Raw genomic sequence first — 27,690 nt, 5'->3', positions numbered from 1 at the left:
TGCCACGTAACCACCGCGCTCCGACTAATTTGACACCTAGGGCAGGCTAGGGGCAGCGTAGGCCGACGCGGATATTAGGGCAGAAGACGCGGGTGGGAGCAGAAGCAACGGGGCCGTGCGGTCCCGGGCCGGTGGGCAGACACCCGAGAGGAAGCAGCCGCGTGGAGCGCGAGAAGGATGCGAGGCGAGGAACGTCACGCGGCCCGGTTCCTCCCCGGAGCGCTGGGTCCAATGGGAGGAGGGCGCGAGCCGCACCTCAACCTGCCCGAGGACGTCACGACGCCGAAGAGGACGCCGGGCCAATGGGAGGCTGTCACGGGCAGGGGCGGGGCTCCGAGGAATTGGGCTGGGCCGCAGCGAGACAGTTGGCTGAGTCCTGTGGCCGCAGCGGGAGAAGGGGAGGACCGAGCCGGCCGCTGCGGACGCCGGCCTGCGCTAAGCCTCTCGCCCGCCCTTGCAACTTCCCGCATGGTGTTGATTTCTCACTAAGTGGCGGCGGCGGCGAGGCGAGAGGGACGCACGGCGGGGGCGGCTCGGGGTCGAGGCTTCCCATCGCCCGCACTTCCTCCTGCGGCGCCCGTGCGTGGCCGTCTCGGCCGGCGGGATGGCGGCGGCGGCGGCCCGGGGGAGTGGCCGCGCATCGGCGCCCCGGCTGCTTCTGCTCCTGCTCGCGCTGCTGTTGGGCCCGACCGGCGTAGGCGCTGTCCCCGACGAAGACCTTAGCCACCGGAACAAGGAACCGCCGGCGTCTGCCCAGCAGCTGCAGCCGCAGCCCGCGGCCGTGCAGGGCCCCGAGGCAGCCCGGGCCGAGGTGAGCAGGACGGGCCGGGCCGGCTGCGGAGCCGGTGCGCCGGGTACCAGGCTCGCGGCCGCCGGGAGCGCGGCGCTCGGCCCCGGCGGCCGGCGAGGGGGAGGGGAGCCCGCCCCAGCTCCTTGGGGGTGGAGACCGTGGAGGGCGCTTCTTCCCGGGCCGGGCCCGGCCTCGCCCGGCTCCTTATGGGGGAGGGGAAGAGAGAGCCCAGCGCGGCGTCCGCTGGAAACCTCCGGTCCGAGAGCACCGGGATGCTGCCGAGGAATGGGCTTCCAGATACTTATCCCGGGTAGAAAGTTTTTAACACAGGATAGTGCGAGGCTTTTCGTATTCCCTGAGGATAACAGCATCGGACATTTCATTGTTGAAACCGCTCGTCCCAAACTGCTTACCCCAATTCAGCTTTGCACGACCCGTGTGTTTTGCCAAATGTATATGGATTATGAAACGTGACGCTCGCTTTTTAAAAACGTGCTCTGGCTTGCAGGAAGTAGCCCTCAGGAACGCAGAGGAATAATCAATCTTTGACAGTACAGAGTGCTGCAGCGGTGTGGGATGCCAACACTAAATTCATAAGCATACCAGAACCCGTTCCTTTGGTCTTATTAACGTCGTAATTTATGTTAATAGAATCACTTAGTCACTTGTATGCAGAGCCTCGGCGGCATTTTTAAATGCCTTCCCTGTACCAGGGAAACTTTCTCCTCATTTCCAGTTAGGACTCCTGAATTGAGGCCTCTGGGATCTCTTCTAGTGGGAGAGTTTTGGCGCTCAGCCTCTCCTAGGTCTCCACTCCCACCCAGGCTTCATTTGGCCAGTCACCACCCAACTAATCTTTTGAAATTGAATTCTCTTTTACTGCTCAGAAATCCTCAGTGAGTTGCCCCTGCATACTGACTTTAGTCCATTCTGTTGTGCCGGATGTTGAGATTTCTTCCTGATTTGGCCCCAGTCAGCCTCCTGGCTTTTTAGACACCACTCCCTTGCTCATAACGCAATACTCAAACCACTCAAACCGGAGATGTGCCATGTACTCTGTGGCTAGTCTCCCCAGCAGGCAGCCTCCCTAAAAAGGCTTCAGTGAGCTTGGAGCCGGCTGGTCAGACCCGTACCCACCTTTCAAGAACCAGCAGATACCTACTCTTTGAAGACTTCCCTAAATCTTCCTGGTTAAAAGTGATTTCTCTCTTGCCTGTCACTCCTGAGCTCAGCTGACCCTGCTAGCCATTTCCACTTCTGAAATTGAACTAAAATGCTGAATCATGAAATGTATTCTTAGTGTTTATCCTTTAGCCTTCTGTCATTTAAACTCATTATCTGTCATTAACTCATTATTTTCAAACGAAACTACTTTTGGTTAAGTAACTTTGTGAGAGATTTTGAATGTAATGTTCCAGGCCATTCATCAGAGTTTTAGTCATATAGTGATTTTTTGAGATATAAATAGTGGTAGGTGTGGCTATTAATAATACCCTTTTAGGCAGCTAGGAAAAATCTCGCCTTGTAAAATAAAGGCATCAGTGTGCAGTGACTATATTCAAGTGGACTTAAGGATCCTTGTCTTTAAAACTGGAGATGGGAAGGGAAGGGCCAGGCACAATATAATATGATTTTTGTCTTTAATATTTTGATATACAGTTGACCCTTGAACAACGGGTTTGAAGTGCATGGGTTCACTTATATGTGGATTTTTTTTTTCAATACAGTACTGTAAATGTATTTTCCTTACGATTTTAACATTTTCTTTTCTCTAGCTTACTTTATTATAAGAACATAGTATATAATACACATATAAAATATGTATTGATCAATATCAGTGTATGTTATTGATAAGCCTTCCTGTCAACAGTAGGCTATTAGTAGTTGAGTTTTGGGGGAGCCCAAAGTTATATGCAGATTTCCCACTGTGTGGGGGGTGGGGCTCAGCACCCCTAACCCCGCATTGTTTAAGGGTCAACCACCTCTTGGTGGTTCTTTTAAGATAGGAATTTATTTATTTTTTTTTTTAAGATTTTATTTATTTATTTGTCAGAGAGAGAGCACAGGCAGGGGGAGCACTAGGTAGAGGGAGAAGCAGGCTCCCTGCTGAGCAAGGAGCCGGATTTGGGAGTCCATCCCAGGACCCTGGGATCATGACCTGAGCTGAAGGCAGACACTTAACCGACTGAGCCACCCAGGGATCCCAAGATAGGAATTTATTCTAAATTGTTGTATATTGTAGTAGCATCTAATTATCTTGTTTTAATTATATTTTCATCTAATGTTTTGATAAGGCTCAGGTTTTTTCTCTATGGTGCTACAGCATGTTGGAAGAGATTTTTCTTTCATGTTTTCTAAACTATGTAATATAAGTCTCATTTGCTTTTTTTGTCCCGTTGTTAGAAGTAAGCTATCATCAGGGTTCAATTTGATAACCGTATAAGCAAGGGCTGAATGTTGCTGGATATCTGGAAGTTTCAACCGATTTGCTTTGCAGCTACATCCAGTAGATTTTAAAAGGATAGGATATTTAAATTTACTTTTTTCATGCCACTGTGTGAGAGTGGACTTCCGAAAATGGAGAGGGAAGAATCTCTCCTTCACTGGTAGACATTCATGTGTAAGATGTATTATAAAAATGTTATATCTCAGCGTACTTTGAAGCAAGGTAACTGAACTTCTGACAGGACTTTCTATATTGGGTATTTTTTTTTCTATAATCAGGTAAAAAAGTTGGGGGGTTCACTCTCTACTTACAGTTACAGATAAACCCCAGTTTACAAACCCTTGGAAAGAGTAGTTGTTGACCACTTGGATCCTTTCATTTATGCAGTTTATGCTTCTAGTGACTTACTCAGTTTTTTTCTTATTCCTTCCCCGGACAGAGCATGTAGTACAAGAAGCATTAAGTCCATTTAGTTGAGGGAGATCAGACAGGTTTAATAAAGGCAGTTTATAATTTGCTGCGTATTCTGGAAGTCCAGAGAACTGCTCTGGTTGCATAGCAAGGTTGATAAAGCCACAAAAGCCTATTACCTCACCCAGTACAAATTCTTATTATTGTATTTCTGCTTTACTGTTTCTTGGCATTTCTTTTATTTATTATCTTTGAACTGTGAGAAGGCCTTCTTTGAGAAATTTTAAACTTTTTTCCATTTCCATGAGGTTGCACTCCTGCTCCATCCCGCCCAACCTTCCAGTTCCAGCCTCTTTATAGCAAAGCTAGAGGCTGTCAGGTGACTCGTCTTACTTATGATTGCTGTGTCAGAATGGAGTGATCGTTACATTACTGAGTTTGTTGGTATTCTACCATCAAAGCAATTTAAAAAATCAGTGAAGCTAAATACATTTAATACATTTCAAATCTCAATTTATAAATGCATTATAAAACAGTAACATTTATAAAAATAAAGTTTAACTCTTTAAAATAAAATGTATTTGTAAACATCTAATTGTTAAATATATAGTATTCTAATATGAATTAACAAGTAACAATAAAAAACAACAAACCTAACCACAGATAAAAAGACATGCTAGTGAAAATTTATAATAACATACAATTTTATCTTTAAATACAATCTCTTATTTTTTATTTATTTTTAAAGAATATTTAGAGAGCGAGCATGCATGAGCAGGGGAAGAGGCAGAGGGCAAGGGAGAGAGAGCATTTCAGGCAGACTCGCTGCTGAACTGGAGCCCGACACAGGACACAGGGTTACATCTCAGGACCCTGAGATCACCACCTGAGCCGAAATCAAGAGTCCGACGCTTAAGTAACTGGGCCACCCAGGCGCCCTTACGATCTTTTAAAACCAGGGTTTCCCAAGGTGTCTTATTTAAGTTGCACGTATATTTTTGTGCATATTTTCCACTTTGTGGGAAAGGCTTTTCTAACTTGATACAGTAAAGTCATGGTGAGGAGACCGTTCTAAGCCAGTTGTAAGCATTTTCCTCTAGGCTCCTTTATCTCCAAATTTCACCTCTTGTGTGATGACTTTTGTTGAGCGGCTTTATTTTTTTTTTTTTTAAGATTTTATTTATTTATTTGAGAGAGAGAATGAGAGACAGAGAGCATGAGAGGGAGGAGGGTCAGAGGGAGAAGCAGACTCCTTGCCGAGCAGGGAGCCCGATGCGGGACTCGATCCCGGGACTCCAGGATCATGACCTGAGCCGAAGGCAGTCGCTTAACCAACTGAGCCACCCAGGCGCCCTGTTGAGCGGCTTTATTGTTGTTTTCTTGCAGGGAGACCAGGCCTTTTCCAGGTAGCTGGTAGTAGCCCTTGCTTCACAGGAGCATCTGCATCTTCCCTGGCTCGGCACGTGCGGCCGTGTGACCGCGTGGCCGTGTGGCCACGTGGCCGGGGTTCACACGCCGCTTTCATTCAGGTCACTGCTGCTGTGTGTGCATCTGAGCTCTGGGACTCAAGTAGGAGTTATTGTTTGCCTTGTTGGCATTTTCATCCTTCTCCCGAAGATCATGAGAGCACAAAGGAATACTTTCTAAACGAGGGAACTTTCAGTTTGGAACTAATTTTGAGTGAAGAGGAGTTTTATTCAGCAATTTTTTTTTTTTTTTTTTACATCCCAAGATGTAAATAATTTGCATCTGACGCCCAAATTCAAATACTGAAATGGTGGCATTTGTATGAAGGCAGACACTGGTGTTTGATAACTGGTAGAACACTGTAACTGGGTGGTGGGGTACCAGAGTGACAGCCCCTGCCTGCGCCCCGCCCGTAGCGTCCACACGTGCTGCCTTTCTCCACGGCGGGGAGCGAGACCAGCCATCCGTGCCTGTTCTCTTCTGACCTCCGCTGCTTTCCCTCCTCACAGTCTTTATTCTGTCCCTTTCAGTTGGCCCCTTTCTGTCTATGACACCTGCCCCCAGGCTTCTCCTTTTTGGGAAAGGGGGGAAAAAGACCAATAATTTAACTACTTGACTGTATTCATTTCTGTTCTTCAGTTTTATGGACCAGATTTCTTTCTTCTTCTTTTTTTTTTAAATTTTATTTGTCCGAGAGAGAGAGAGACGGAGAGTGGCAGGCAGAGGGAGAAGCAGGCTCACTGCTGAGCAAGGAGCCCAATGCAGGACTCAGTCCCGGATCATGACCTGAGCCAAAGGCAGACGCTTAACCAACTGAGCCACTCAGGAGTCCCTAGACCAGATTTCTAACTGGGACTTAGGGAATTAACTGTTCTTTCGCTTCACTTTAGTCTTCCCTTATTTGGCTTCAGTCCCTGTCTTTTCATTGAAATTCTGGTTTTGAATGATACCTAAAACCTATCTACTTACTACTTCCTGGGGTCTTTTTCAGCTCATTTCACACTGTTCACCTCCTCTTGAAGAGCCCTACCCCATCTTGGCTGGATAACCTTGAGTCTTAGTAAGTTTCATTCTCTCCTCTTAAGTCAAGATAACAATTCTCAGGTTTTTGAGTAGCGGGTTAAACCGTGTAAATGAAAATACTTGGCATCTAGTTAGTAGCTCAGCGAATGGTGCCTGCCCCTAACTTGACCATCTCCTGCCTGGCTCTCTGAATATCTAAGACAGTTGTGTTGTTGCTGTTGTTCTTTTTACCCCCTTCACCCCTTTCCCTAGGTGAAGACCTTCTCTAAGGCTCATTTTTTCAACGTAATCTAATCTCCCTTTCCCTTGGAAATCTCATCTACTTGCAAAGCTCTAGCTGATCAGTGTAGGCTGCCAGCAGCCAGACACATACCTTGAGACTGCTGGCCTCAGCTCAGGCGTTCCAGTTCTGGGAACCTCTTGGAAACCTTCCTTTGAAGTGCTTCTTACTGCCTCACAGCGAACATATCTGAAGCCAAACCTTATTTTTTTTCCACTTGCCCACATGTTTTGTGGGAATATAAATATTCATCCCAGTAAACCCGGCAGAAAAACCTTACCATCATCTTTGATGCATCCGCCCACCCTGCTTTTTAAAGCTCTTTTTATATTTTCCCTTTCTGTCGTGTGCACAATTTTCCCTTCTCTGAATTACCTTCACCAGTGGTCTTATGCAGCGGGCCTCCTCATTGGCCCAGCGGCCGCCAGCCTTCTCTACATTCTGCCCTGGTCTGTTAGCCACAGTGTCCGAATCATATTTGTGGCTTCTACTCCGGAACTTGTGAGGGATTCTTGCTGATCAGAACACAAAGGATTTTCAGTCCGGCCTCAGTTTATCTTTCTCATCTTAACCCCAGCCATTCATCTGATGGGTTTGCTCCCTGTTCTCAGAACATGCCTGTATTCTTTGCAATTGTCAGTCCTGGGAATGAGGGAAGGGCATGTACCCCAGTGCATTTTGAAGTTAGTCCCCTCTGAGAGTGGCTGGTACCGAATCCTGCTAAGGCTTCAGGGAGGCTTATGAAATGAATTTCGGAGCTGACTTCCCCCGTTGGTCAAAGGTTGCCCCATAGGTGTTAACTCCTCCATACTTCTGGGCAGTGAAGGAATGCAGAGCCCTTACTTTCTGGTTGGACCTGCCTGAAACCAATGAATAGCCTTCAAGGAATTGGTTCTCCGTAAGTAGAGCAAGAGATTGGGTCAAGAGATTTTTGAAGTCGTGCACAACAGGTGTCTGTAATCATGTGTATGAAAAAAAAAACCACCCAGAAGTACAGAGAATGTAGAGTGAAACAGTATGTCTCCTCCTCCTTGTATTCTAGTTCCAGGGGTCAGCAAACTGCATTTTACCATGGCTCCTTGTTTTTGTAAATAAAGTTTTTTATTGGAACAGAGCCATGCCCATCCATTAAAGTATTATCTATGGTTGTTCTCAAGCTACAGCATCTGAGTTGGGTAGTTATCACAGAGACTTTGTGGCCCATGAGGTTAAACATTTGGCCCTTTAAGAAAAAGTTTGCTGATTTCTGTTCTAGTCATCCTGGTTTCTTTCCTGTAAACACCCACTGTTAACTGTTTGCTGAGATTTGGCATGCATTAACAACTGTACTATCTACCTCCCTCCTTCCCACACCCCTCCACACACATACATACAATGACTATATACATAATAGGTGCTTTTTTCTAACTTAAAAATATCTTACTGATTTTTCTTTATTGGTATAAATAAAACATTCTAATTTTTACTTTTCTTATATTTTAGAATATAATACTCTGATACACGGAGCAACCATTTATTTAACCAGTTCCCTGTTGATGGACATAGAGTTATTTTATCTTTTGTTATTACAGATGGCATTCCATTTATACATGCTTCTAATACAAAAGGATGAACTCCCCTAGTGTTCCCGTCTTAAACTTTGTTTCAGTCCTGTACCTGCCATGCCCACGGTATGCGTTCACTTTCTCTTGAGGATTGCAGGATCCTTAGGGGTGGGAGTCGTTGGGCTAGACCTTCGTTACGAGGTTCTGTGTAAGTTGGATCTTGAGGAATCAAGGCGAATCACAAGAAGGAGGTAGGAGGGGCAGTAGGACTGCATGATTGAAGGCTGGTGGTTACCAAAAGCTTAACAGGTTCTTCTGTTGTACTGCCCAGACTGTAGCCCTGAGCCAAGTGGCCGTTCTTCTGCACTTGAAATGTGGCTCGGCTAAATGGAGATGTGCTCGAGCTGGGTGTGGTGAGTAGATAGATGCCCGGGGGGAAAAAAGGAATGCCATGTTCCCAGAGTAGTATTTTGGCTATATTGGGTTAAGTAAAATATTATTAAAAATAATTGTATCTGTTTTTACTTTTTAAAATGTGGCTACCAGAAAATATAAATTATGTGGCTTGCATTATTTTCTCCTGGACGGTGCTGCTATGCAGGCTCACCCTTCAATATGGAGTTTGGGGCTCACTTTTAGGCAGTGAGGTCACATGACGAACTAACTTCGTTTTACAAAGATGAAACTGGTCGTGTTGTGGTGCATTGTGGGAACTATTTGTAACTGAGTGCTTACTGTGTGCTCAGCATCACCTCAACAGCTCTCTGTGTAGTAGCTCTTTTTTTTTTTTTTTTTTTTTTTAGAAGTGGGTATCTTTATTCTTTTTTTGTGTGTGTGTGTGTAGTAGCTCATTTAATCTTCACAGCGACCCTGCCACTTGAGTCACGGGGAGGTAAACTTCCGGGCCCGAGGTCATACAGTAAGTGGTAATGCCTTGGCCGTGGCCCCCGGCAGTCTGATACCAGAGCAGGTCATCCTGAAGGTGAATTAGAAAAAGGTGCACTGGGGCGCCTGGGTGGCTCAGTCGTTAAGCGTCTGCCTTCCGCTCAGGTCGTGATCCCAGGGTCCTGGGATCGGGCCCCGCATCGGGCTCCCTGCTCAGCGGGAAGCCTGCTTCTCCCTCTCCCACTCCCCCTGCTTGTGTTCCCTCTCTCGCTGTGTCTCTCTCTGTCAAATAAATAAATAAAATCGTTAAAAAAAAAAAAGAAGAAAAAGGTGCACTGCTTGCGCACAGTAAGCACTTAGGCCTCTGACAACCAATGATCATTTTCTTAACCAACTGAGCCACCCAGGTGCCCAAGAAAGCAAGAATTTCTTAAAATGGTACTTGCTTAATCAAGAGCTGGCTTCCAAGGCTGTTCTTTTGATTTAGTCCTAATACCAACTATTTTCTAAAATGTTAAATTTTCCCCAATTTTTAGCTCAAAGGTCTCATCTGATAAATGCTTAAATCTTGCTGATCTTTACTGTGGAATTAGAATTCAAGTTTATGTCGTGAGTTGAGCAATGACATGCACACTAAGAATTTCAGATTTTATTCTTATCTCTGATATCTCTGACTAGGACCTTTGTAAATCAAAGTACTTCTGTTTTTACCCTGTCAAATATCAGATGTGTTTTGGGGGTTTCTTTCTCTTTTTTTCTCTCTTAGGTTTCTAGAGACTCACAGGCTTTAAAAGTTAATTGAAGGTGGGCCATTAGGTTTGGAGGAGACATTTAGAAGCAATTTGTGTAGCCCCCAGTTTCCCAGCCTGGGAACTAGTGATGTGTTGGATCTGGTGATTCTTTGCTGTGGGGGCTGGGGGAACGTCCTGTGCATGGTGTCCCGTCCATAGCAGCCCCTGTGGCTTCTGCCTGCCACGTGCTGGTAGTTTACCTTCAGTTGTGACAACCAGTGTCTCTGGACGTTGCGTAAAGACCCCCGAGAGACAAAATGGCCCAGGTTCAGACTTCCGACACAGCGCCTGTCCCGTAAGGGGAGGTTCTCTTCTCTGGAACGCTGGCGTGGAGGAAGAAGCTTACTGCCTTCTCTAGCGGTCCAGTTCGGCTGCACGTGGCTCTCTAGGGGGAGAAATCTTTTCTCTGGGGTACGCTGAAGTCTGCCACCTAAATGTTTGCTACCATCTGTGACTTTATAGTTCTGCCTCTTAGGGTCGCACAGCGTAGATACAGACCCACAGACAAACTTTCGCAGTCATGGGAACATAGGCACACGGTCCTTCCTAGTCCCTTATTTGATTGTTTTAGAGCCTGAGTTGGCAAACTTTTTTTTTTTTAAAGATTGATTTATTTATTTGAGAGAGTGAGAATGAGAGAGAGAGAGAAAGAGAGAGAGTACATGGCGGGGGAGGGTTACAGGGAGAAGCAGGCTCCTCGCTGAGCAGGGAGCCCGATGCGGGGCTCGATCCAGAGACTCCGGGATCACGACCTGAGCCGAAGGCAGTCGCTTAACCAACTGAGCCACCCAGGCGCCCCGGCAAACTTTTTTTTTTAATGGGCCAGGTAATATTTTAGGTTTTTAAGGTCTCTGTTGCATAGTTTTGCCTTCCTTCTTCCATCCCTCCCCCTTCTGTCCCTCTTTTTATTTTTTGCAACCCCTTAAAAATGTAACAGCATTCTTAGCTGACACAGGCTGGTCGTGGCCTCGCGGCAGCCTGCCAACCCCTGGTCTTAGAGCCTCTTCCGCCTGGGATGATCTTCAGGGGGAGGGCCTTCTCCACGGTGGTGCCCCGGAGCCGTACAGAACTTTGGGTAAGAGCTGAGCAGCACAGAATAATGGACTTGTCACTAACTGTTAAACGTACTTAAAGTACTGTTTTGCTTGTTTGAGCGTGGTCACATTTTCAGCTTAAAATGATCTTAATGCCAACCAAGACTTCGGTTTGTCTTTTTTATTAGGCCACATGACACCGCCTAGGATATTTTTAGACTTGAGCATAGGACCATTCATATATCCATCTATATATGTATATATTTTTTAACAGTTTTAATTTTTTTTATTGAAGTGTAGGTGACACACAGTGTTAACGTGAGTTTTGGGTGTACAGCATGGTGATGGGACAGCTCTGTGTGTTCTCTACCTCACAAGTGTGGCTACTGTCTGTCACCGTACAAGGCCACCACGGCACCGTTGCTGTCCCTTTCATTCCCACGACGTACTCACTCCATAACTGCAAGCCTGTATCCGCACTCCCCTCCCCCCATTTTGCCCTTCCTCCCGCTGGCAGCCATCAGTTCTCTGTAATTATGAGTCTGTTCCTGCGTTTTGCTTGTTTGTTTATGCATTTGCTTTGTTTTTTAGATTCCACGTATAAGTGAAACCATATGTAATTGTCTTTCTCTGATTTCACTTAGCATAATACCCTCTAGGTCCATCCATGTTGTTGCACGTGGCAAGATCTCATTATGTTTTAAAGATTTCATGTATTTATTTGAGAGAGAGAGCACAAAAGCGGGGGGGGGGAAGGGCAGAGGCAGAGGGAGAAGCAGGATCCCCCGCTGAGCAGGGAGCCCAAAGTGGGGCTCGATCTCAGGACCCCGGGATCATGACCTGAGCCGAAGGCAGACACTCAACTGATTGAGCCGCCCAGGCGCTCCAGGATCTCATTTTTTTTTTTTGGCTGAGTAATATTCCTGTGTGTGTGTGTGTGTGTGTGTGTGTGTGTGAGAGAGAGAGAGAGAGAGAGAATACCACATCTTTATTCATCCTTCTGTTGATGGACACTTTAGTTTGCTTCCCTATTTGGCTATTGTAAATAATGCTGCAATAAACATTGGAGTGCCTAGATCTTTTCAAATTAGTGTTTTTGTTTTCTTTGGGTAAATGCCCTGTACTGGGTCATAGGGTAGCTCTATTTTTAAGTTTTTGAGGAGCCCTTGTACTGTTTTCCACAGTGGTTGCATCGGTTTGCATTCCCACCAGGTGCACGAGGGTTCCTTTTCTCCACATCCTCACCAACACCTGTTGTTTCTTAGCTTTTTGATTCTAGCCATTCTGACAGGTTTAAGGTGTAAACTCATTATGGTTTTGATTTGCATTTCCCTGATGAGGAGAGATGTGGAGCATCATACACCATGTGGCTGTTAGCCATCTGGATGTCTTTGGACAAATATCTGTTCAGGTCCTCTGTCCATTTTTAATCAGATTATTGGGGGTTTTTTGGTGTTGTATGAATTCTTTATATCTTTTTATATCCAGCTATATTAAATCTCAGCTACAGCCATTTCTTGCTCTAGCCTTTTGAGAACTTTCTGGATCCTATTTTGTCCTATAAAATCTTAAAGGAACTTCTCTTGTCTTTCTGTTACTTGAATGTTTGGTAAGCATATCTGGCTCTTCCACTCAAGGTACAAGTAAGAATTCGAGACGTAGCTAAGAACTAAATCTCAAATCACAAATCTTAGAAAATAAGGTAGTTTTACTATGTGGCTATAGCTGGTCTCTGTTCTTTTTTAAAAAAATTATTTTGTAGAATTATACTTGGATCTGCATTGTAGCATCCATAAATTAGAGGTTTTGGTCATTACAAATGGCTTTCAAAGTCCTTAGACAGTGAGTCAATGACCATGACAGAAAAACTTTAATTCATATTCAAAAATAAAAGAATTTTAAGTAATGATTTTTTTCCAAAAAACAGCTGATACATAATATGTATGTTTTTTTAATTTCAGAAAGGATTTACACCAGCTGCCCCGGTTCATAGCAATAAAGAAGATCCAGCTACCCAAACGAATTTGGGATTTATCCATGCATTTGTCGCTGCCATATCAGTTATCATTGTATCTGAACTGGGCGATAAGACCTTTTTTATAGCGGCCATCATGGCAATGCGCTATAACCGGCTGACGGTCCTGGCGGGGGCCATGCTCGCCCTGGGCCTGATGACGTGCTTATCAGGTGAGTGCGCTTTGTCCTCCTCGTGACTTTACTGAACTAAGGAGAAAGCATGGTGTGGGGCATTGAGTCGTTGACTCATTTAGCTAGCTGGTCAGAGCACTTAGTTTGACCAAGTTCCAGAATTTAGTAAACAGAAAAATAGTGTCCAGTACATACATGACTAAAAACCATGCTGTACTTTCAAAAAAATGAAAATTTCAGCGATTCACAGCCAAGATCCACACTCATCATTGCTTCACTAGTTTTTTATCCTTGGTTTGGCTGTGTATACCCTTGCCTTTTTTTCTTTTCAGTCCAGATAAGCTTCTAATCTGATCTCTTAGAAATAGGACTCAAGTCACAACAGAGGATTATCGATTGAAGGACACTTGAAGGACGTGGTGGAAAGCAGTAACTTTTGAAGGACATTTGCTAATCAAGTAACTGAAGAGTCACTTTCAGTTTGTTGTGTTTGATTAAGATGTTCTTACCCATTATAATAAGGGGATGAAATGTTCTTAGATTCCCAGTTTGTGTTATTATTGCAAAGGCTTCAGTTTGAGAATTAGACCATGAGAAAGGAAACTTAACACTGAATAATGAGGCATAGCTGAGCCTCTGGTTCAGAAGCCACCCCAAGCCGCCTAGCTGGGTGGGAGACTGAGCTTTCCCCTGAGAGTCAGACGGGGGTGGGAACCTGGCCTACTGATTAGTTCCTTAACCTGCCAGCCTCAGTGTCCCCATCTGTGGACTGGAGACAGACGATAATGCCTACGTCCCTCGTCGGGTTGCGGTCTGTGTTAAATGTTTCAGGTGCTCGGTCCTTCAGCCCTCTGCGCCTCTCCCACCTCTCAGGCAAGCTGGTTCTTCAGGTACGGAGCAGGTTCTGGTTTGGGCTGCTTGGACGCCTGTTAGAGTTTACGTCGTTTTAAACCTATTATAAATGAACAGTTTACTGATTAAAATAATCGGACTACTTTCCACATTTTAGAAGTTAGTTTTAGTATCATTCATATTTCCTAATAACATAATTTTTTCTTCCAAAGCAAATTTTGATATAGGAAATAGGAAAAGTGGAGTGGGTTGTTGGTGAAATCATGTGTTTAGAATGAGTTTGAATAATACCGGAGGATTTTAGTTTTGAAACTTCTGGCTTTGCGGGTAACTGGAAAACTGGCCTTTCTGCCCGTTCCCCCCCTCAGAACCCGGTGCCAGGGGTTCCCCCACCTCTTCCACGCGATCAGTTGGGGGCCGGCTGAGTCCCCGGCCCAGGCCCGCCTGCTGCCCGCTGCCCTGCTGGCCGCGCCGCCCACCGCTGCTGTGGGGAACGGGCTCCAGCAGGGGTCTGCACGCCTTTTCCTTGGGTATCCAGGACCACTTGGAGAAACTCTGTACCCCCGCTCACATGGAAGTTGTCGAAAAGTTGTCACCGTAAGTTTAAGGAGTTGCAAAGGTCTAGTTTCTGCTATATTGTGTAAAATAAAACTGTTAAGGTATTCTTTTAAAATAAGTCAAATGGGATCTAAATACCATTAGCAGTTTGATAACCCACTGTCACCTTCATTCCTTTAAAAATACCTGAACAAACTCTTAACATTTGGACATTGACATTGTTTTTTCCCCTTTAATTCTTACTTTCCTCCTAGAATTTTACCCTAATGATTATAACTTTCTGCTTCAAAATCTTTCATGGATTTCGCTCGTTCAGATTTAGCTCGTTCAACACTGTCATTTATCTGCAGCACAAATATGCATATAAATTGAAATTTTTTTTAAAGATTGATTTAGTTATTTTATTTTATTTATTTATTTATTTATTTTAAAGATTTTATTTATTTATTTCAGAGAGAGAGAATGAGAGAGAGCACATGAGAGGGGGGAGGGGCAGAGGGAGAAGCAGACTCCCTGCCGAGCAGGGAGCCCGATGCGGGACTCGATCCCGGGACTCCAGGATCATGACCTGAGCTGAAGGCAGTCACTTAACCAACTGAGCCACCCAGGCGCCCCTGATTTAGTTATTTTAGAGAGAGTGTGTGCACATGCAGGGGGAAGGGGAGGGAGAGGGAAGAGAGAATCTCAAGCAGACTCCCCGCCGAGTGTGGAGCCTGACATGGGGCTCCATCTCACAACCCTGAGATCACGACCTGAGCAGAAATCAAGATCTTGTCAGAAGCTTAACTGACTGAGTCACCCAGGCGCCCCCATAAATTGAATTTTAAAAGAGACTGACGGTTTCCTTTGTTAAGTCTCCAAATGTAATATTTTTTACAGATTTAAGTTATAGTTATTAATAGTACACAGTTGATTAAAAGCAAAATGTATCACAAGCTAAATACATTTATATTACTTATATTTAGCTAATATATCACACTACCTAAACCATTTTTTCAAAGTTTGGATATGCATCTCTTAATGAAATGATAGAAGTGTTGATTTGTTTTTAAGTAGGCTCCATGCCCAGTGTGGGGGGTTTGACCTCCACCTGAGACCACGACCTGAGCTGAGATCCAGAGTCAGATGCTTAACCGACTGAGCCACCCAGGCCGCCCCAGAACTATTCTTTTTTTAAAGATTTTATTTATTTATTTGACAGAGAGATGGAGAGAGAGAACAAGTAGGCAGAGAGGCAGGCAGAGGGAGAGGGAGAAGCAGGCTCCCCGCCGAGCAGGGAGCCCGATGCGGGGCTCGATCCCAGGACCCTGGGATCATGACCTGAGCCGAAGGCAGCCGCTTAACCAACTGAGCCACCCTGGCACCCCAGAACTATTCTTTTAAAATTAGTTTATATGTCCGTGACCAATAGTTTTATTGAGCGAAGGAAGTAAGGTTTAGCCTCAACTCTAATCTTTATTTTTTTTTAATAGAGAGGTAAAGGCGGAGAAATTTTATTCACATAAATAAGTAGATAGTAAGGAATTTTGTTATAATCATACTCAGTTCATTGGACTCCTGAGTTTTAGGCTAAAAATTATATACTAGTCTGTCATCAGAAATATTTTTTAATGCTTTACCAGCTGACAATACTGCTAAATAAGATTTGAAATACTGCTGTCAGTTTTGTTGAAAGCAGAGGATTAGAAACCATCAAGTATACCAAAAAGAGTTTCTCTGAAATTTATCAAATGACTGTTCTTGTACATGTTAGTCTTTTACTTAGAAGCACCTTGTTTAACTGGCTGTATTTAAAAATGATTGAGAAATATTGTTCGTTTCAGTGTACTTTTGCCAATAAGGGATTTTGTTTAAAAACTGTATCACATCACATATTTTGAATACGTTTTTGCCAGTGCCTTGGAGCTGCAGATTTGGCTTGTTCAGTTTATGGAAACTGTCTACCACCTGACCTAACTGCCATAGCAGTTCTAGTAGGTCCATAGTAAATCATCCAAGCCAGGCTTGCTTTCTGTTCGAAATCATTTGACTTGGTTTTTGAATTGAAATGAACGTGATATAATGACAACCATCTGCTTTAGAATCCTTCTAAAATGGATGCCGGGGGGCTGGATTAGGCGAGGGAGCCAGCTTTGAGAGTGCCACCAGGGCGAGAGAAGACCCCACGGGCTTTAGTGTTGCCTTCTGAGGCTTTCTTTGCTTTTTGTAACAAGACTCTGCCTTAGGGAAAACGCCTTCATTTACACCGGTTGGGGAATGAAAGAGGCACGATTTCTCAGTGAAAATTGTCATTCCTGCCAAGGCCCAAACACCCTATTTCTAATGCCGTGAGCAGTGGTTCCAACAAACATAATGCCATTATATCTGATGTCATGACCTTACCAGCAGCTTGCATAAGACAGGGAAGCCCCAAAGCCCCGTGTCTGCTTTATGATGCCTTGATCGAGGACCCCAGGATTTTAGACCCCCTCTTTGCTGCCCGAGGATATATATTTTTCCATACTGTGGGGAAATGCACCAGAGAAAGCTGGGTAAAAGGCATCCTTGTAAAGGGGACAAAAGGCAAGCGAAGGAGGGATGTGAGAAAGGGGAGCCTGACTGACTCCTTAACCACAAGTACATTTCAGGAAGATGAGTTTTAGGAAAGACAAGTGGAACTTCGGGAAATTGCTTTATAAAGTATTCATCCATGTCCCCTTGTGAAGTCTTTATATATCCCTGGGAGCACCAGAGCCCCAGTTTGGAGATTGTACACTCGGAAGTCTTACCCCTTTCAGACGCGAGCGGCGGGCTCAGTATGTTAGGCAGGCCCCTCCCTTCGCTGTGGGTGGTGGGTTCACCTAGCCTTTCTGTGCCGTCCCACAGCAGGGGTGATCATCCTGTGTGCTTCAGAGTTTTATTACTGCCGCTCTTCCTCCTTATTGCCTTTCTCCCATTTTCCGCCTTATCCACTTGTAATCTGATTTCTGCTCTGACACCTTTGGAAAGGCTTCAGTAATCAGCTTTCCTGATTAGAGTTCAGTTTTCATTTCCGTGAGCCCCCTCACACCACATTCCTGGGCATTCCCACCTTTTTATTCTCTTGGCTTCTGTGACGCCCTGTGTTTATAGTTCTCTCTGGGAAAAAAATTTTGTGCCATTGAATATTCATATTCCCCACAGTTTTATTCTTGGCCCATTTTCCCCCCTTCACACTGATGTCCCTGTGCTAAGTGTTCTCAGTTTAATTACCTGAAATTCAGTGGGTCCCAAATCTCTATCTTTATTCACTCCAGGTGATTTTTCTTGCAACTTCTACATTGCCAAGATGTAGAAGGACCAGGACATAACTTGTATTGTATTGAGTTGTTGCAAAGTCCTTGCTTTTATAAAGAGAAGTAATGGCTCACTCTTCCCAGAGCAAAAGCGCTTGAGTGTCTGAGGGAAAGTTTCCAAGAAAGAGGAAATAGAGGGACAGTAACCAGAGGAAGAAAAGTTATAATGCCAGGTAGTTTTTTGCTCTCTCTGGAGAGGTCAGGCAGAAAAGATGGCAGTGTAAGTGTCCGTAAGTATCAAGGTTGGTTGGTTTGTTTTTTAGATTATCTGAAGATAGAAGGAAAACTGAGTTTAGGAGATTTTTAAAGAGGCTTGCTACATTCCATTTTAAAATTTAAAACTTTTATGGAAAATATTTTAAATTCACAAAGTTGCAAAAATAAAACAGTACAAAGAACACCTATATACGTTTTTATCTAGATTCCCTGTTACCGTTTTACCTTATTTGCTTTAGCGTTTGTGACCTGTCCCTATCAAAACAAAATGATGCCTGTGTATGTACATACATGATTTATAGGTGTGTAGATGTGACATATACATGCTCTATCTGTAGATACGTAAAGTATGTACAAATACACATAACTCATATATATATATATATATATATATATATATTTATACATGGACAGAGTGATACGTGCTTTGCCGTCCTTATTTTGTGTCAGGCGACCTGACATGCTCTCTAGCAGCATCGCCTCCTGTGGAGGAGCAAGCCTAGGTCAGGTATTAGATTTGGGTCTTTTTAGTCTTTTAATCTGAAATACTTCCACAGCCTTTTCTCGTATTTTACAATGTTAACTTTTTTTTTTTTTAAAGAATACAGCCTTTAAGGGATTGATCCTCATCTTGTGTCGGTTTGCTGTTTTCTCGTGATTAGATTAAGTCCGTGCCTTCTTGACCAGAATACGGCCTTGGTGGTGGTTGTCCCTCTGAGAGGGTCACGTCTGGAAGAACATGATGTCCATCTGTCCCTCACTGATGTCAAGATTTCTCTTGTGTATGGTCTTTTTCTCTGCAAATAATACGCAGTCTTTACGGAGACGCTGTAAGACAGTACAGCTACTCTGTGCCCGCTTAGAAGTGGATGATTCTCACAGGATCTCAGCGCTCCCTTGATGCCTGCAGAGCGATGGTTTGCTGGTTCTGGGGCCCCATCCCCATTTGCTGTGGGCCCGAGCCCACTGCGCTAACAAAGAGCTCCTTCCCATCCCATGGGCTTGTCTATGTGCTGTCAGTATAAATTGGGGAATTCATTTTTTCAGTAGGTTTTAATTACTTAACTATATTGCTTAAATTGTCCCAGATTCGGCTGGTGGGAGCCCCTGCAAGCTGGCTCCTAGTCCTTGTGTCATGCTCCCATCATTCTTTATGCTCTTGCTAACTTTCCAGTCTAACAGTATAGGGCAGGTGCATCTTGTGCCCCGGCTGCCGAGCCCTGGAGTTAGCGGTTTTCCTGAGGAGCCTTTTCGGGAGAATGCGGTCAGAAACCAAGATCTGCATGTAAAGTGGGCTCGTTACAGAGATGTCTTTGCTTCGTGGCCTTTTCAGTGGATAGAGCAGAAAATCTCCGTATCGTGTGTGTGCATACACATACACGCAGATACACATATTCATACATACAATTAAAACATGTACACATAAACAGATTTGATGTCTTCCTAAACATGATTTTAAAATCTTCAATTTTGTAATGTAGCGAACTGGGAATACATTCGATGTGGTTACACATTTGATGTTCAGGCAGATATGGTTATACATTTGATCGGGCAGATTTTAAGTGTTGTACTCATAAAAAGAGCATGTGAAGTGGAGTAATTGCATTTATTATGTATATGGAACGTCCTCTGGCCTTTCCATAGTTTGAAGTTTTAAATACTGAACTGATAATACTGGTATAATTGTGTTTCACAGTTAGGATTTGGGTCCTTGATAGGGTTCCAAATATAGTTTTTTGTTTAACTTAATACAGTTGTCCTCTTTTTTTAACGATAGGAAAGAATGGTACTGAATAAATTTGAGTCTATTGTAAATGTTATTTTAATATATGTAGGAATTAGTTTCTTTTATAAGATATACTTACTTGGTGCTCGCTTCGGCAGCACATATACTAAGATATACTTACTTGAAGTAGTTAAAAAGGAGCAGAGTTTGAATCCTACCTCTCCTGGAGAATCTTGTCATGATTCTTCACTATAGAAGTTTATAATTCAAAGATCTGTGATGAAGAAATATCACTTACATATGAAAGTGGTATAAGATGTCAGGATCCTTAGAGGGCATCATCGTTAAGTTCTCCCTAAAGTACTGTGCCCCACGGGACATGTGGCGAGCCAGCCCCTGGCTGTGGCCACAGAGGAGTTCGTTCTCTCCCCGGGGAACACATGCTGTCTTCAGCTGCACCACTGATCTCATGATGTTAGGCCCCTGGCTTGATCTCAGGGTCTGAAATTGGCGGAGGGAAAGTAGTGGAATTATTTAAGGTTTAATATGTATTAGATCGGCTTCTTATGTGAACCATTTTTCGTTTAGAACAATGTGGTTTTTTTTTTTAAGATTTCTTTGACAGAGCGAGCGAGTGCGTGTGAGTGGGGGAGGAGCAGGGGGAGAGGGAGACAGAGAATCTGAAGCAGACTCCGTGCTGAGCACGGAGCCAGACACAGGGCTTGATCCCAGGACCCCGAGATCATGACCTGGGCGGAATTTAAGAGCCGGCTGCTCAACCGACTGAGCCACCCAGGCGCCCCAGAACAGTGTTAAATTAGGATTTCCAAAGTTAACTGTTCTGTGGGTTAGTTGCGGTGCCTGCTAACTAACTGGGCGTGCTGTTGCATTTTCTTCCAGTTTTGTTTGGCTACGCCACCACAGTCATCCCCAGGGTGTATACATACTATGTTTCAACTGCATTATTTGCCATTTTTGGCATTAGAATGCTTCGAGAAGGCTTAAAGATGAGTCCAGATGAAGGTCAAGAGGAACTAGAAGAAGTGCAAGCGGAATTAAAGAAAAAAGATGAAGAAGTAAGTCATGGCAGTATTAAATATCTGGACCAAAAAAGCACTCAACTAAGAATCAACACTATGCACAGATTCTTCGGTGGCCAGCCCTAGCCGTGTGAGATGTGTGGGCCACGCAAAAATAGCTTGTTGTGCCTGGTTTGCATTCTTAGAGCCGTGATCAGGCTCCTCGGTGATTATAAGTTCCCGCAAAGCAGGAACTGTACTTTGTATTTTACGTTTCTTGCCACAGCATTTAGGATAGTAAGGGAGCAGTAAAGATTGATTTTGTTGCGGAGGAATGGAAGAATTGAGAATATAGTGTTTGTTGTGTGAGAGTGGTTCAAAAGAAAAGTTTGGGGTCACGTAATTTTAGTTTCAGCATATTCCATAAAATTTAAACACTTTCTCAAAGGTTAAGTAATTTTGATACTATTTTGATTTGCTTCTTGGGATTAATGTCTCTCTCTCCCTTTTTTTAAAAATTTAGTTTCAAAGAACCAAACTCTTAAATGGACCAGGAGATGTTGAAACGGGTGCAAGCACGACGATACCTCAGAAAAGATGGCTGCATTTTATTTCACCCATCTTTGTTCAGGCTCTTACATTAACATTCTTAGCAGAATGGGGTGATCGCTCACAACTAACTACAATTGTTTTGGCAGCTAGAGAGGTGAGTGATACTTGAGAAACAGTGGCTTCTGTATTAATGGTAAAACTAAGCATAACAATGTTACTTTGCTCCAGAGGACAGTCCGTCTGGGCCAAGGGACTGCTGCACATGCTGGATTATTTTAGACTAATGATCCTGATTCTCTTTAAAATGGCCCATCTCCAGCTCCTATGGTCAGATGGCATTCTGTGTCCCAACTGAATTGGCGTCTTTAGATTTCTCTTGTTGACTCCTCTTCCCTTCAGTTTTGCCGAACTGATAACCGTGGCAGTCGTCTTGACTTGGTTTTGTCTTTCCTCAGAACTTTAGTGTTGTAGGGGGTTACTTTACAAAATAACATTCAGTGGAAAATTAACAACAGCCTAACTGTCCAGTGTGGAGAAATTAGTTCATTTATTTACAAATTTCTGTGTAGTGTGGGAATAGTCGCTTCTCGGCAAACATAAGACTTCGGGCAATTGAAACGTTCACAGTGCTTATCTCTGGGTAGTGCAGTTACAGTTGACTTGCTTCTGATATACAGTTCCGCTGCTCTTAGACCCTGAATACTGAGGCCTAGAATGGTGGTAAGCTAGAAGAGATTTCTGCTCACTTTGTCTGCACCTTTGCTCTAAAGATACAGAACCCGAGGCGCAGACACTGGGCGACTTGTCCAAAGATAAGCTAGTTGGTAGCAGGGGCAAGGACTAGAAGCTAAGGCTCTCTGCCTTCTAGCATTTTCTTCTATATCTTGTAGTTGCCAAATGCCACTGAATTTAAAAGATAGCTTGGGGGGGTTGTTTTTAAAATCTTCATCTTCCTTTTTGGAGGGACTAGTTTCTCCTGAGGTGTCTTACCGTTCACACGGGCTTACTACAACTTACTGAGGCGGTGGCTGTGGAAAGCAGTGCTGCAGCAACTTCTCAGGCTCTCCTTGATCTTAGCTGATTCCGTGTCTTCTTTTGTATCTGTTCAATTGCACTGTTTTTATCCAGTGGTAGGATTTAGAGAACAAGCTTGAGTTGAATGTGTCCTTAGCTCCTAAGGAGACAAGTTCCTTAATGTAGGCCCCAGTTTCAAACAAGAGCTGAAGGCCAGGACGGGGCGGTTTCATCAGAGAAACATAAAAATGCTGTATTAAAAAAAAAAAGTAGAACTCCGTTTTTCACTCGAATCTTGCATTTTATTTTTTTAAAGATTATTTTATTTGACAGAGACACAGTGAGAGAGGGAACACAAGCAGGGGGAGTGGGAGAGGGAGAAGCAGGCTTCCCGCTGAGCAGGGAGCCCAATGCGGGGCTCGATCCCAGGACCCTGAGATCATGACCTGAGCCGAAGGCAGACGCTTAATGACTGAGCCACCCAGGTGCCCCAGCTACCGGGGACCTGTCGAATCCTGCATTTTAGAACTTTCTTGGAAAATGTCACCGTAATGGCTGTGCCTTATATTTTTCTTGATTTCTAGCCTTCTTTATTGGCTTTCAGATTGCCAGGATTGGGACTTGAAAGTAAGCGACCTTTTGGTGGTGATGGTGGGGGTGGTTCCGCCAGAGCCAGCTGTTAAGACAGTAGAAATGGCTGCATTTTCCTTAATAGCGTCATCTGTGTGGCACAGAGGGACTTGGGAAAGGTCCGGGTCCGCTGTCCCCATGCGCTCCCTCGGTGCCGCCACATTCTGGCAGCGTGGCGTGTGCTGACCAGGCTCGAGTCTTCTGCTGTGTGACCAGATTACTGCACCCTGTTTCGTCTGAAGATGGGGCGTTTAGCTACTTCATGGGGTGGTTGTGTGGATGAAGCAGAGAATGTGCGTAGGTTTCCCCCCCCCACCCCCCCCCAGCACCGTGGGGATGGTAGTGAGCTCTTCAGGGGCAGAAATAGGGGTGGTCTGTTTTTGTTCCCTTAATGTTCCTAACTTTTTTGGGTAATTTTTTATATAAACCATGCTGGAATGCAGTTCAGTTTATTTTAGTTTAACTGAAGTTTATTTCTGCTTTCAACACCATGTCCTTAGAAGATGTTAATTAGGTACTAAGCAAAAAAAAAAAAAAAAAAGTGGGGGATGAGGTTCCAGGGTCAAATAAATTTTGCAAATAACAAAGACTGAAAACTTCTGTCTTAAAGGAACTATTTAATTGTACTTGATCCAGTGATTTTTGAAGCGTCACTTTGCAGTAGAATGGCCCCATCTCCCAGGATGCCAGCTTGGAAGTGAGAACTCGCAGAGTCTGAGCGGCGCGGTCCCACCCCGCCGCCCCTGCCCACCCCACCCCTTCACAGGGCAGCAGGGTCCGCCTGTCCTCCTTGCCCCCCCCACCCCCAACTGCAGTGCTGTCCCTGCTGCATTTCTGATCCCCGCCCCTCCGTGTCCCCACTCGGTCGCTTACATCTTTGCCTTTCTCCCAGGGCGGTTTTGTGAGCATTTTCACATGCATGAGTTTTCCACATCTAAGAGTTTTCCCCCCTTCCCTCAATCCCACTTCTCTTTCAGACGCCACCCTCTGCCTCCCCTCCCCCGACTCAAGGGCCTTGGCTCTGATGGGGAATGGGAGTTGGTCCGTTTTTTTGCTCTCTACACCCGCTGGCCCTAGTTTCCGGCCTCACCGAACTGCTGACGTGGGGCTGTGAGCTCCCCGCCGCCACCGCCAACTGGCCCCACGGCGCTCATCTCAGGGGGCTCCTCGCCTGGCCGCCTCCGCCGCCTTCTCGGGGGCTCCTCTGCCTCTCTCATCCCTTCGGTGTTGCTTTCCTCCATCTGCATTTTCTCTCAGGGTCATTCTCTTCAGTCCCACAGTTTACTCACCACTGAACTCAACTGACTCCTGAACTTGTCCACTTTCAACTCCTGTCAGCACCCATAAACCCTTTCTTCACTCCTTCCACTAACTTTTTAAGTCATGCTGGTATTATAATTCATCCAGAGAATTACGGGTGAGAAATACGGCTGTCATGCCTGATTTTTCTCTTCCTTAACACCTAATACTCAAACTTGTCACTAAGGTATATCAATTATGCCTCCTTAATTGCCCAAATCTACCTGCTTTTCTCTGCTTCCAGTCTCCCACCCCAGTCCAGGCAATAGCTTCTCCCATTGACCACCTTGCCTTTAATTTTGTTTCCTTCCAGTTCATTCTCTGTACTAGACTTTTAAAGCATAAACCTGTTCTGTGACTCTCCAGCTAAAAACCAGCCAGTGTCTTAAAGTCTGAATTCTAAGCTTATATATAGGGTCCTTTATGAGCTGACCTCTACCATGTTACGTTTTATGTTCTATGTTAACATATTCTGTAGTTGTCTCTTATTGGTGGCCTGTTGCCTTCTAGTATGTTCTCTCCTCCACAAAACAAAGTCCAGTCTTCCTGCCCGTTCTTCAGGGCTTTCTTTTCTGGAAAACTTGCACTGGTCTTCCCAATCCGAGCACCTCCACCACTTTGTGCTGGTAGCAAGCATTTACCGAATGAATACTGTGTTCCTGGCGCTGAGTAAAAGCACCGAGGACACAGTGGAGAAGAAGGCAGGCAGGATCTGTAGAGTCAAGACTTGCCTCGTTTCCCCAGAACAGCAGGCACTACCCGAGGGAAGAGATGTCTAGGTGGAGTCTCAAAAGCACTTGTCACTTGAGAGCTAAATATCACCTGTGACTGAAGCATGACAACTGCTGAAAGGCTGTATGAGGGTTATTTTGATCTGAGAAATGTTTCTGCTACTTTTAGCTCTGTTCCTAGATATAACTGGAGCATATTCCTTCAAGCAGCTATTAACTTTTCATAAATTATACACTTGAATTTTTAGAACCGGTTTAAGGCTTTGTTGTTGTTGATCTCCATTTTCAGTGACTAGCAGTTCTCAGGTAACTGTTTTAACTGCTTTTAAATTAACGTTAGCTATGCTTGCTTCCAGGACCCGTATGGTGTAGCAGTGGGTGGGACAGTGGGCCACTGCTTATGCACTGGATTGGCAGTGATTGGAGGAAGAATGATCGCACAAAAAATCTCTGTCAGAACTGGTAAGTCTTTGGGTTTTTTTTCTTTTTTTAAAATTTCATTATTATTTCTTTTTAAGTAGGCTCCACACCCAGCATGGAGCCCAAGTCAGGGCTTGAACTCACCCTGAGATCAAGAGGTGAGCTGAGTTCAAGAATCAGATGCTTAACTGACAGAGCCATCCAGGCACCCCTTTTATTTTTTAAATTACAAAGAAAATAGCATTTGTTTCAACTTCGAGAATTACTAAGAGATTAGAGAAAGGGGAGTTCGTTCTAAGTTTTTACTTCTGGAGTACACTCGGTCTCTGCAATGATCTCTTGGAGGTCTGGTTCATTGCTGCTGCTACTGCAAACATGGACTGTTTTTCACATGCATAGATGTTAGTAAAATACAAATTCATCTAAAAGCCTTGCTGGATTTATAGTCGCTTTTTATCAATGTATTTAAGTAAAAAAAAATCATCACATTGGAAATAAAATTTCTGGCCTTAAAAGTGCGTTTTGTAAGATGGGGATCTGTAGGTGGAGACCGTTTATGGATTCCACTGAAAATTTCCTGTGTAGCTGGGAGGGCCTAAAAATGGAATAAAAAAAAGTCTCTTGTCAGAGGCTGTTGAACATTCTTTTTAATAACTGGGTTTTAAGAGGAGTTACAGTTCTATTGTTGCTTGTCAGCACTGTCTCAATTTTAATATAATTCTGTCATTTCTCGAAACAGCGCTGGAGAAGCAATGGATTATTACTGTACAGTCAAGTGTATTAAGTATTCTTTGCTGTGGAAGAGGGGTTTGAGTGTTTCTAATTTCTTTTCAAGGTTAGTTCACCAGATTGGAAGAATAATGGGCAATCTCTTCGCTCCCTCATAGAGGAAGTTTGCCTTATTTCATTTTTTTTCTCTTCTCTTACAGTGACAATCATAGGAGGCATCGTATTCTTGGCGTTTGCATTTTCTGCACTGTTTATAAGTCCCGATTCTGGTTTTTAACAAGCCGTTTGCTCATTTGTATTTCGTTAAGATAGGTAACTCTTGTGTTTATATATACATAGTGTACATTGTAACTAAAAGTGACAGAAAAGACTGTATTTTGTAGCATTGATTTGCGAGTTTGACCCATAATGAAAGTATTATGTCCAGAAGAAATAATCATTTATTCTTTTGCAACATGGATTTTTAAAAGAAACCTGATATCCAAGTGTGGATTTTTCTTTTCTCCAGCATAATTATGTTAGTATGATCACTGTTTTTTTCTTTTAGTATTTGTGGGGTTTTTTTGGTGGGAGAGGGTATATACATAGAACCACTGTACAGTGGGGTCTAGCCTTGATTTTCTTTCAGCACTGACCTCTTTAATGAGGAAGATATATTTTCTCCTGGATTTGCCTTAAAATTTTTCTTGGGGGAGGAATGAATTTTTAGCTTTTAAAATATTAAGCCAGAAAGCAGTGTAATCACAAGTCTTTAAAAAAAATTTTTTTTTTTTTTTTTTTTAAAGAATAATGTATTACTGTTATAACATGATGAGAATTGTTTGCCAGGTCCATTCTCCCTCCCTTTTTTTTTTTTTTAAATTGGGTAAGAAACCCAATATAAAAACAGTCAATATTTGACAATGTGGAATTACTAAATTAAAAGAGAATACTATGAGTGTATTCATATTTTTTCTATATTGAATAAACCATGTAACATAGATACAGTGTAAATAAAAGTGGTATGACCAGAGCTTGTTTTCCCTTGTGCATTTTATAAGTGAGTTTGTAACAATAATTTACCAAAGTAGTATTAATATTTATAGACCAGTTTCTAAAGTTGATGTTAAAAAACAGGAGCCAGGCATCTTCTAAAGCCTGTCTTACTTTAACCCTCAGACAGCTCTGGGACACAGTAGGTACTAACAAGGTTTAAAAAAAAAAGTTTTATGGTAGAGCAGTGCATCAAACCACACAGTTTCATTCTAGAACCCATAACCACCGATCATAATAAGGCTACCTCATTTTATCACACTAACTTCAGTAATCACGGTCCTGTCTATTCAACTGTTTTATCCAAACAGCATCACTGCTTCTCCCAGCCTGCTATGTTCTGTTCCCATGTGCAGTAATTCTATTTAATACTCTCTTAAAAGTAGCAACAGCACATATTGATGAAAAAGTCATTTTGGGAAACTTTTAAGGAGTTCTCTAGCCACCATAACAAGTGCAGTTACAGGGCAGTAAATACAATGCCCACGTGTGAAAATAAAGCACTTCAGAGAAATTTCAGGCTAAGACCCCAGACTACACCATTACTCCCCTAATTTAGAGCCAACAATTACATCTTTTGCAAGAACAGAGAGGATAATTCCTTGTTACGAAAGTAGCTGGTCCCATCACAGCCCGGACTCAGCAGTGCAGACAGCCTGGCCCAAGAACGAGCTGATACTTGAGTAGCAGCATAGCTTTCTGAGGCACCACAATCTTGTATCAGGACAGAACTACTCACAGAATTTGGTAGCTCAGACTTGAAGCTACAAGGTAAAAAC

General features: G+C 43.8%; 1 protein-coding gene across 2 annotated transcripts; it reads left to right on the top strand.

The window, feature by feature from the left end:
* Positions 1-368: 368 nt before the first annotated feature.
* On the top strand, positions 369-26,891 carry TMEM165 (transmembrane protein 165). 2 transcript variants are annotated; one of them, XM_081812365.1, is made up of 6 exons: positions 369-811; positions 12,633-12,858; positions 20,386-20,561; positions 21,028-21,210; positions 25,087-25,192; positions 25,890-26,053. In XM_081812365.1, exons 1-6 carry the CDS (start codon positions 605-607, stop codon positions 25,961-25,963), a joined length of 972 nt encoding a protein of 323 aa, XP_081668491.1. In that variant the 5' UTR covers positions 369-604; the 3' UTR covers positions 25,964-26,053. The 2 variants fall into 2 exon arrangements, with proteins under 2 accessions (XP_081668491.1, XP_081668490.1); XM_081812364.1 differs by lacking the exon at positions 25,890-26,053 and adding an exon at positions 26,080-26,891 and having other exon boundaries at positions 370-811.
* Positions 26,892-27,690: the final 799 nt, after the last annotated feature.

This window comes from Leptonychotes weddellii, chromosome 2 (genome assembly GCF_054177405.1).
Source record: "Leptonychotes weddellii isolate Sample4059 chromosome 2, ASM5417740v2, whole genome shotgun sequence".
Lineage (NCBI taxonomy): Eukaryota > Metazoa > Chordata > Mammalia > Carnivora > Phocidae > Leptonychotes > Leptonychotes weddellii.
Note: the sequence above shows the minus strand (reverse complement) of the source record. Positions and strands in the feature narration are given on the sequence as shown.

Coding starts and splice junctions, on each gene's coding strand:
- TMEM165 (XM_081812364.1), top strand. CDS start 605: ATGGCGGCGGCGGCGGCCCGGGGGAGTGGCCGCGCATCGGCGCCCCGG. Junction 20,562..21,027: donor TAAAGAAAAAAGATGAAGAA/GTAAGTCATGGC, acceptor TTAAAAATTTAG/TTTCAAAGAACCAAACTCTT. Junction 25,193..26,079: donor AAAAATCTCTGTCAGAACTG/GTAAGTCTTTGG, acceptor CTTCTCTTACAG/TGACAATCATAGGAGGCATC.